The sequence below is a fragment of the Aplidium turbinatum genome, chromosome 1 (assembly GCF_918807975.1).
Source record: "Aplidium turbinatum chromosome 1, kaAplTurb1.1, whole genome shotgun sequence".
Taxonomy (NCBI): domain Eukaryota; kingdom Metazoa; phylum Chordata; class Ascidiacea; order Aplousobranchia; family Polyclinidae; genus Aplidium; species Aplidium turbinatum.
Window position 1 is genome coordinate 60,776,203 of NC_137472.1, and position 11,208 is coordinate 60,787,410.

Below are 11,208 nucleotides of genomic sequence, written 5' to 3' on the forward strand. Positions count from 1 at the left end.
TTTAAATAATATCCATCAACATAATACTCGCCACAAGATAAAATCCCAATATTTCTTACCAAGAATTAATAATAACTCCGGGCAAAAAATGCTACAGTACTTGGGACCCCAAGCATGGGGTAAGGTTCCTTCAGAAATTAAATGTTTGTCTCCCTTTTCATTCAAAAAGCAATATCAAACGCACTTGGTCGGTTGTTACTCTTGCTCAATGTAACTCTGTTGTGTATTTTTCAGTGAAATTGATCTGACGTGTCTGACAACTTTTGGGATCTAATTTGTGTTTTGTTTGATTTCTCTGTTTTTGTTTTGTTTTGTTATGTTCATATACAATCTTCTCATGTTTTGGCTTGCATTTACTAACCCCCACATTGCGATTGTAACCTTATTCAACGTTTCATTATTTTCTCTAAGTGTTTTCAGTATAATTTTCATTGGTAGTATTTTTATGTAAAATACGGTACTGCCGCCGGGGTGGAAGCTGACTTGGTGACCTCATAAGGTCTTTCGCTTCCTTCCTCTCTCTCTTCTATGTAATGTACCAATGCATTTGTCGTGATAATTTGAGAAAAAAAAATAAACCAGTGATTGATTGATAGACAGGCGGTTCTGGTACCCAACATTATATGATCTTAACTTACAGTAACAGAGTAAGTATACATTACAACTTATTACTTAATCCACAGCAATATGAAAAAATGAACAGAATTCAGTTAGTTTCTGTAATGTACTACAGACAACCAAGACTAAAAAACAGTAGCACAGAACGACTGCTGCAGCTGCAAAGAATGCCGCAAGAAAGGCAGAAAGCCCGCTAAAATAACTGCAGCCAGCCAGAACATAATTATGACGTCACAAAACCTTACGTATTACGTAGTGCCCTGATACGATGTAACACATTGTATTTCACAGGCCATATTGTTTGCCAGAAACAATGTGTTCCAGCAACTCATTGTTCGTAAAAAATACTTTGTGCATCTCACGACAACTCAGGTCTGGGTTTAGTTTTACTGTAGTAGGGATTTGGCTGTCATTCTACTAAGTTTATTCACTAATTGTTGAAAATAAGAAAAAATAAGGACTCAAATCAAAAAGAAGGACATTTCCTAGCAATAAGGACAGTAATATTTTCTTAGATAGAGTTCTTCAAAATAAGGACAAATCTTAGAAATAAGGACGGTATGGTAACCCTGGCAATTTCCCTGGAATGGGGTGATTTACCGATTAGGTCCGTGTTGTGCACCGTCTTCCTGGCGTTCAATTAAAAAATGGTTTTCGATTTCGCCATTTACTCGACAAACCTCCTAAGAAACTCGAGTTGCTAAGCGATCTGTTTCCAACGGCCCTCCCTACTGTAGCCTACACTTAATTAATTACAAGCACTTTTGCAACTTTATGAGAATTCTGTAACTTTATGAAATGTTTTTCTTATCTTTGTATCACTCTGCGTTCCAACCTTCTAAAAACAAACATGTTTTGATAACTACAATGCATATCCGAATCATATTTTAAGTTATTCTTTTGCATAACCAAGCGCTGTACAACGCATCGTCTATATGCTGCTCAAGGCTAGTTCTCGTCTAGAAGAACCAAGACGATCTCTATAACAGGCCTGGACACCGCGCGCCTCCAGTCGAAAACTGGAGGCGGATGGTTCAAGCGAGGTTTTTAGCTATCACACAAAGTGCTTTTGATTTTTGCGAGTGCATTGTTATTCAGGGAGCTAAATATGCTTAATAACAATAAATTTTAACTAGGCCATGCAGTTTTTTCCGAAAATTTGAGGTTTTTATGTGTGAAACTAGATTAGCCTGGCATTAAAGCTGCAGAGGCCACCAGCCAGCAGGCTAGTGTGTTAGATATGTTTAGTACCGTACATGAGTTAAAATTGAATCCAAGCTAATTAGTCTAAATTATGTGATTTTAATATGTTTCGTAGTTTGGAGACACCGCTAGCGTTAATGTGATAAGTGATAATGGGCAGAAAGTGTTGTGTTACTGGATGCAGATTGCAGATCTGGTTACAATGGAAATAAACAAATTTTAATGTATCACTTACCCATGGATAGTGAAGAGAGAGAGAGCGTTCTTACTAGAATTGCATCCAAAGTTAATAATATGCAAGGTTTAACTTAAAAACTATTTTAGATACATTGCAAAGTAGCCAGAAACAAGTACCGGTACGGTATTTCTTTTGATAAGCAAAATATAAGCCTATATCAAGCCTGGTATGTCTTACCACGGAAGAAAGATTTTTTGGAAAGCTTAATATAATTCTAAACAATTAGCAACCACTGTTGTTCTAGCAGTTATGGTTAAGTACCATATTTTTTGTCGGTCCCGAATTTTTATTAAGAATGATACCAGTTCATCATTTAACAGCAGACTTTCAATATAATCAAATCATCATTATTACCGATAAACTTGCAGTGCTGTTCACATATTGGTGATACAATCTGTGATCGAAACCAAGTCAATAGGTATTTTTTCAAACATTTTGAAACAATTTCAAACAAACCTTGGTTGACAAAACACAAAAATAAGTTAGTAGTAAGTAGTACCCCATCTCGGACCCCCATATGCCATGCTGTGACGTCACCGCAGAAACAAACCAAAAAAAACACTCATAAATTCACCCGCCAAAATTCAAATGTATAAAGAATAAACAAAGGAATGTGAGTTCTGCAGGGTTGCCAGATGTGTGGTAAATAAATCTCCAGGGTTGCCAGATCACTTTTTGTGTAAATTAACCCGCCAGAAAAAAATTCAAATGTATAAAGAATAAACAAAGAAATGTGAGTTCTGCAGGGTTGCCAGATGTGTGGCAAATAAATCTCCAGGGTTGCCAGATCACTTTTTGTGTAAATTTACCCGCCAAAAAAAAATTCAAATGTATAAAGAATAAACAAAGAAATGTGAGTTCTGCAGGGTTGCCAGATGTATGGTAAATAAATCTTCAGGGTTGCCAAATGTATGGTAAACATGTTCCACATGAGTGTTCAAGTGTGACAAGAACCACTCATGTGTGACAATGAATTGTTGTTTGTTTCCTGCAGGGTTGTCAGATGTATGGTAAATAAATCTCCAGGGTTGCCAGATCACTTTTTGTATAAATTTACCCGCCAAAAAAAATTCAAATGTATAAAGAATAAACAAAGAAATGTGAGTTCTGCAGGGTTGCCAGAGGTATAGTAAATAAATCTCCAGGGTTGCCAGATGTATGGTAAACATATTCCATATGGGTGTTCAAGTGTGACAAGAATCACTCATGTGTGACAATGAATTGTTGTTTGTTTTTATGATGACGCTCCAGGGTTGCCAGATGTATGGTAAACATGTTCCACATGAGTGTTCAAGTGTGACAAGAACCACTCATGTGTGACAATGAACTGTTGTTTGTTTCTATGATGACGTCAAGTTGTTCAAGCTCCAGGGTTGCCAGAAGTCCCACCTTTTGTGTAAATTCACCTGTCAAAATTCAAATGTATAAAGAATAAACAAAGAAATTAAAATTCAAATGTATAAAGAATAAACAAAGAAATTAGAGTAGAACACCGGACGATCAGTCTCAATGCACACTATTTGGTGGTGTTTAAAAACCCTAGAGACAACTCTCAGATACTTCATTTGGCAAAGCAAGCTTATCCGAGGCAAACGGGTGTTCTTCAAGAAGCCTTTGCAGACGCAACATCTAAACCTTTCGGTTATTTACTGTTGGATTTTAAACAAAGCACCCCAGAAAAACTTCGATTGCGAACTGACATCTTTCCAGGAGAAAGCAATTTTGTATACGTCCCCAATCCTCGATGATGACCGCTCGTTTACAACGACACATCGACACACTCAAACTTCTTTCCAAAGCGAATCCTAATGTTGCTAAAGGGGTTATAAAGTCAGCAGATAACGAATTGATTAAGTGTGTTTGTGATTGTTGCTACAACGTGTTGAAGGGCAACGTCCCCATCTCTTCAAAGCAAAAGGCAAATCTGCTTAAATACAAGAAACCTTTGCGTGAGCTGGCCAAAAAGAAGACCAGTCTTACAAAAAAACGACAGATTATTCAACACGGAGGTTTTCTGGGAGCTCTCCTATCCGCCGTTGTTCCTGCGATCGCTGGGTTGATCGGCACTTTGGCTTCAAAATAACAAGATGAAGAGTGTCAAAAAGATGAGCCTTGTGGAACCACGCCTTCTAGAGTCGATGCGAGAAAAGAACATGCAAAAACCTCCTTTGCTGAACGCGATGAGTGAGTTGGACTCCAAAATGAATGACATTCTTTCTCGTTCTGATCTGACCACGAGTGAAAAAGTGAAACTCTACGATCAAATCTTGCAGCAGTACATTGTTTATCGTGAAAAGTATGTCAACACTCCAACCAAGATTGTTCTTGAAGAGAAACAACATTTTACTGAGGATGACATATTGGCAGGAGTTGCAAAAACCTACCTCGGAAAAAGTCGTGGTCTTGTGGACGTTATCAAAAACAATTCTTCTCTCGGTTGGAACAAATCAGGCGAACTCACGATTCACGAACAGGCGATTCCTAACTCCAATATAAAACATTTGATTTCGGCTGTCGTTCATAAATCCAAAAATTCTCAACCGATCGGTTTGAAAGAGTTTCAAGAAGAGTTGGGTGAAACTCACCCTTTTCCTGGTCTCAAAAAGAAGATAACATGGCGTCAGCACGATTGATTTACTATGACGCCGGGAATCCTGGAAGCTTCGGTGGAGAGGAAAGACTACGTAGGGTGATCAACAAACCTGTAAAATCGTGGCTCGGCTCTCAAGACGCTTACACACTCCATAAACCGATTCGCATACGCTTTCCACGTCGTCGTGTGGTGGTCGGTGGCATCGCAAAACAATTTCAAACAGATTTGATCACGACATCTACAAGGTAGAAGCGATTCTAGGGAGGAGAAAAAAGAATCGAAAGAAACAGATCCTTGTAAAGTGGCTCGGTTACCCGGACAAGTTCAATTGCTGGATTGACGAAGCGAGTGTTGTGCGTTATGGCTGAGTGGAAAATGTGTGGAAAAAACGTTCCCAGAAGTGAAATAGTCTATTTTTTTCAAATGGTTGTCATTTTGATTGTGATATCATTCAGTCTCTACAATCTGAGTTTAGAAGAGGACCCGCACAAACTTTGGATCGTGTTGCTTTCCAATTGTTTAGGGTTGGTTATGCCCCAACCCAAAATAAAATATCCAAAGAAAAATGTTTTACCTAACCCTACCGAGTAACAGTTCCATGAAATTTTTCCCCTCCAACACCTTGACGGATTATGTGGTCAGACTACCGAATGAGATCAACTTGGAAGGAGATTGGGAGGTTGGTATCGCCGAAATCCAATATCCACACTCCTGGAGGAACATTATCAACTCAGTCAATAATTGGTTGCACTATGTAGACGGTGTAATTGACACTGTCGTGGCCTTGGATTCTGGTCACTACCCTAATCCTCAAGCAATCCTTCAATACTTGGAAATGAAATTAAAGCGCACAATTGGAACGCAATTGTTATTACACATGTATTACAATCCTTACACAAGGCTTATCAATTTGTTGGTCAAAAGCGGCGCCCACATCACGATGGGTGAAGGACTTGCTGAATTGTTGGGGTTTCATAGAAAGCGTTTTAAAAGCGGTGAATATGAAGCAAGACGTCACGTAGACATACATCAAGGTTTTTATGCCATGTACTTGTATTGTGATGTGGTAGAACCCAGGGTGGTTGGCGACACCTTAGCTCCTTTGCTGGGTATAGTTCCTGTGGAAGGAAAAGATGGTGATTACATTTACCGAAGAAATGAGAAAGTGCATTATCACCCTGTTCAACTGAAAAACTTCGACACGGTACATATATCGCTGCGAGATGATCAGGGCAATCCAGTTCAATTTGAGACCGGAAAAGTAGTGGTCACGCTTCACTTTCGGAAAAGACGTCTTCATCAACTATAATGCCTCACAAGCCCGAGTTCTGTTGCAACGCAAGAGCCTACGAAAACTACTACGTCTCCCAGGTTGGTCACGGTACACCAGGTTTTTTTTCCGGTGCCCAATATCAAAACGGTTATGGTTTGGGGAGTATATTTTCTAGCCTTGGAAAAGCGATCCTGCCTTTGATCAAGTCAGGAGCAAAGACGGTTGGAAAAGAAGTTCTCAGGTCAGGTGCACATTTTGCTTCAGATGTGTTATCTGGAAAAAGTGCGAAAGAAGCGGCTTTACAAAGATCGAAGCAGGCTGGTGTCAATTTATTGAAACGCGTCGCGGCCCCGGTCCATCAAATCCCACCACGCGAGACCTTTTTCTCATCTCCGCCTGTCAAAAGGCGAAAGAAAATCAACAAATCCAACAGTTTGAAAAAACGTAGACGGAAAGCGGTCGTATCAAAAGACATTTTCGATGGCTAGCTTGATTCATGAAAAGTCTTGTGAAGGGTTGAAAACCGAGCTGGATTTGTTTGCTGTTCCACCTACCCAAACCAGTTTGGAAAGTGGACATTATGTGGAACATCGCCCGCAATCTACTCTCACCGACAGCGGTCCTGTCGAGTTTTTGATTGTCGAGGAAGGTGACTACTACATCGATTTGGCCAACACCTTACTCTACGTTCGTGCTAAAGTGGTCAAAAACGACGGGACAGATTTAGCCGAAAACGATGCCGTTGCTCCGGTTTGTAATTGGTTGCACAGTCTGTGGTCACAGATCAATCTAAGCCTAAACAACACCCAGGTATCTCAATCGAATCACACGTATCCCTACAGAGCTTACTTGGAGACTCTTCTCAGTTTCGGAGGACCTGCAAAATCTTCACAGCTCTCTGCAAACTTATGGTACAAGGACTCTAAGGATAAGTTTGATACGCTCGCTGTTGCAAATGCAGGCTTCAATCGACGCAAGGCGTTGACGCAAGAAAGTCGATCGGTGGACATGATAGGGAAATTGCATCTGGATATGACTTTTCAGAATCGATATTTACTCAACGGAGTCGAGATGAAGCTCAAATTGACTAGAGCCTCCGACGCGTTTTGTCTCATGGGGGCAGGAAAGGTCAAGCTGCAAGAAGTGGCTTTATTCTGTAGAAAGGTCAAACCCAGTGACCCTGTAAGAATCGCCCACATCAAAGCGCTCCAGTCTGGAACAGCCAAGTATCCAATCCGCCGTGTAGAAACAAAAGCTTTTACCGTGCCAAGAGGCAATCTCACCGTCACCAAAGAAAATCTCTTTCTCGGTCAGTTACCAAGAAGGGTGGTGATCGGCATGGTGGACAATGCTTCTTTCAACGGTCTGTCGGCCAGAAACCCGTTTGATTTCAAACACAACTCTGTAAATTTTTTGGCTTTGTATCGTGACGGAAAGCAGATTCCTTCCAAACCATACCAACCTGACTTTGGAAATGGAAAATATATACGCAGCTACCTCTCCCTATTTACAGGAACAAATCAATATTACGCAGACGAAGGCAACGATATCTCCAGAGTGGAATATCCAGGCGGATATACCCTGTTTGCGTTTGATTTGACACCGGACCTTGGTTCGGGGGCGAGTCATTTCGAATTAATAAAGCACGGAAACTTGCGATTGGAAATTCACTTTGCGACAGCCTTACAGCAAACTATCAACGTCATCGTCTATGCAGAGCACGACAATCTTCTAGAAATTGATCGCAACAAAAGTGTCATATTCGACTATTCGGCATGAACTCGGACCAGATTTCAAGGATTTTATTCAATGACTCTTGTCTAAAGCGTGTTTTGAAGGGTGTGTAGCCTACGTGAGAGACATGTTGCCCCAAGACGTATCTCCCCCCCTGCTGCCTTTGTCATCAACACCGACGAAAGCGATCAACCGGGTGAACACTAGGCTGCTGTTTATTTGAATGGTCACGAGCAAGGCGAATTTTTCGATTCTTTTGGTATCCGACCCTACCAACGTGAATTTATCGATTTCATGCATCTCCACTCGATCGATTGGATTTGGAACCACACCACAATTCAAGGACCTTTGTCGCTTGTCTGTGGTCACTATTGCATGTATTTTCTATTAAAACGCTGTTGCGGTGTATCCATGAAGGCGATTGTCTCAAATTTTCATTCTGATCTCAATGCAAACGATCGTGCTATTGAAGACTTTGTACGCCGGCGTTGTAGAATAAGAATTTAATTTGTACATTTGTTTAGTTTTTTGTTTTTTATTATGTATTTGTGTCTATTACACAGTTGTTGCATTTTTACCTCAATTTCATGTTGTTGTTTTTTCAACATAAAGTTAGAAAAAAAAAATCTTCCTGCTTCACCTTTCAATGCATTTTTTATTTTTTTATTTTAATTCTACCTTTGCACTTAAAATTATATTGCTGTTGTTGCCTAATAAAAAAAAATAAATACGAGTTGTCAATTTTATTTTATCGCAAAGCACGAAAAGCTAAAATGATGCAGGTGAAAAGAAACAAGTTTCTTTTCGAAATTTGTTCAATAAAAAAAAAAAAAAAAAATACAAGTTAGCAATTTTATTTTATCGCAAAGCACAAAAAGCTAAAATGATGCAGGTGAAAAGAAACAAGTTTCTTTAAGGAAAAAAAAAATACAAGTTAGCAATTTTATTTTATCGCAAAGCACAAAAAGCTAAAATGATGCAGGTGAAAAGAAACAAGTTTCTTTAAGGAAAAAAAAATACAAGTTAACAATTTTATGAAGCTTGTTCCAAACTGTTGGCCCCATGTACCGTATTGATTGTTTGCAAGTGTTAATTCTACAATATATCGGAATATAAGGAGAATTACTTCTTGTTGTTAGGCTACTTGATTGTTTACACATAATTATATCATTGAATGTTGTGGAAAGTAGCCTTTTTGAATATTTAAACATGAAAGTTGCAATCTCTGTAGTTTTCATGTGGTTAATTGATTTCAAATTCTTGAGTTCCATTACACCTTTTACACCAACCAAACCTGTCAAACACTGATATTGATCGACAATGTCTGGAAATCCTCTAGACAATGCCTGGAAATTCCCAACAATGCCTGAAAGTAGCTACTCTACAATGCCTGACAACTCCTGAAAATCCTCGACAACCCCTGAATATGTTCGATAATGCCTGAAAATGTTCGACAATGCCTCATAAGCCTGTCAACCACTGATAATGATCGACAATGCCTGGAAATCCTACACAATGCCTAGAAATTCCCAACAATGCCTGAAAGTAGTTAGCCTACTCTACAATACCTGAAACCATGGGCTCTATCCAAGGGGGGGTGAGGGGGGTGATCACCCCCCCACTAATTGGAGTGGGGGGGTGATCAATGCAAAATCACCCCCCACTCATTTGGCTTTGCAAAGGTTTTATGATATTTTATTGATCAAATTTTGAAAAATATATTTTCGCTGTTAGCACATTTTGAATTTTTTATCAATATGAATATATATTTCATTTCAATATGATTTTTTGGTTTGGCAACCCTGAACTACGAGCCAGGCGTTTACACTGTGTTTTAACTTAGTTTGCTTGGTAGCCACTTTAACAAGACAAAATTCTGCCACTGCAAATGACTAGAATGACACCGCCAACCAATCAGAACATGTTATAAGAGGCTACCGTCCAATTGTGACCTTTCTCGCACTTAGCCAGAGAGTTAATCTTTGTTTTGAACTTTATTTGGTAATTACAGAAGAAAAAAGAGCAATAGCAGTTGTGAGAATCGAACCCACGTCAATAAAATGACTACTTTCTAACCCTAACCCCTAAAAAGCCAACCAGCTGCCAACTTAGTCGGCAGCAGTGGCCGAGTGGTTAGCGCGTTGGGCTCGCAGTCGAGAGCCTGCATGTTCGACTCCACCCCCCGCACTTGCTGTTGTTTCTCTGGGGAAGAAACTTCACTATAAGTATAATTGCCTCTACCCAGTGATCGATTTCGAGTAATGGGTAGTACCAAATTTAAGTTATAAGTTGAGTAGACAACCGGAAACAGACATTGTCGTCGGCTGCAGCGTGGGTCAGGTGTACGTCAGAAGGCGTACACCGATGCATAGCGCTCAAGTCCGCTTTATCGCAATGCAGGATAAAAATATGAAAAACAAATAAACAAACAGCTGACAGAAAATCTAGCACTTGATTTGCTTTGTATCATCTTCTTTTCGTCCTTTTTCACGTCACGGAAAACGTAGTTCATGATTGGTTTGAGTTGTCATTTGCAGTGCCAGAATTATTTCTTGTTAAGTGACTACCAGTTTGCTTACCCAAAAATGCCCTTTCCGAAACATACTTTGTGAAACGACTTGGAAACCCTGTGCTTCGATCAGAAAGAAGCTGATGCTGCAGTGGGGGGTCTGGAGGGCGCAGCCCCCCAGAAGTTGTAATGACTATGACGATTTTAGCCCACTGTCCAAAAATCACCCCCCCAAATTCTAAAAGTGGATAGAACCCCTGCCTGAAACCCCTGAAAATGTTCGACAACCCCTGAAAATGTTCCACAACCCCCCAAAAAGCCGACAATGCCTGACAATGGGTATTTAGAGGTACCCTCTGTGACTGTGATTTGTTTTCAATCGCCAGAATCTCCATAAAGCAGTCCATGCGGAACGAGAATGTGACGTCATCACAAGCAATCCATACGTCAACTTGAAAACGAAGAAAGTTTTATTTAAACAAAAACCAAAAAAATATATTAAAAATAAAGTTGTTTTGCTGTGCCAAGTTTGAAGTCAATGCATACAGCCACAGCTACGCTGTTAGCCTTCGAACATCGTTACGCACCACTGAGTTGCATATCTATATGTAAGATATCTATGATTTAACGTTGCTGTGACTCCACCGGAGCAACTAGTATGTTGTCATTATTTGCATTCAATCAATCAACGTAAAATACGACTGGTAGGCTACCACTACCACTATTACGAATTGCTGTCCTGAATACCTGTAATAAATCGCGAATTGTGTTTTAAATATCCCTTCACTTCACTAGGCCTAATATGATTATATGTTTCACTGAAACAGAACCCAATTATGGTACTTGCTTCAGTCAGTAAGGTAACACCCTACCTGTTCTGCCTTCACTGAGCACTAATACTTATCTGATACGGTACCTGTGTCGTCCATATACCCTGACTTTACTTTTTATAAGCCCTATAGGCTACTAAGTAGCCTACTTACTTACATACCGTGCCTTCACCTTTTATATAGGCTACCAAGAAACCGACTTACGTGCAT

At 39.8% G+C, this 11,208-nt stretch overlaps 1 protein-coding gene across 1 annotated transcript; it reads left to right on the plus strand.

The window, feature by feature from the left end:
* Positions 1-5,960: 5,960 nt before the first annotated feature.
* Positions 5,961-7,704, plus strand: LOC145768166 (uncharacterized protein F54H12.2-like). The gene is made up of 2 exons (XM_082579643.1): positions 5,961-6,357; positions 6,440-7,704. Exons 1-2 carry the CDS (start codon positions 5,961-5,963, stop codon positions 7,702-7,704), a joined length of 1,662 nt encoding a protein of 553 aa, XP_082435769.1.
* Positions 7,705-11,208: the final 3,504 nt, after the last annotated feature.

What these genes read in the sequence shown, in the direction of transcription:
- LOC145768166 (XM_082579643.1), top strand. Translation starts at nt 5,961, where the DNA reads ATGCCTCACAAGCCCGAGTTCTGTTGCAACGCAAGAGCCTACGAAAAC. An exon ending in GAAAATCAACAAATCCAACA is followed by an intron (nt 6,358 to 6,439) that starts GTTTGAAAAAAC and finishes AGTCTTGTGAAG; the next exon opens with GGTTGAAAACCGAGCTGGAT.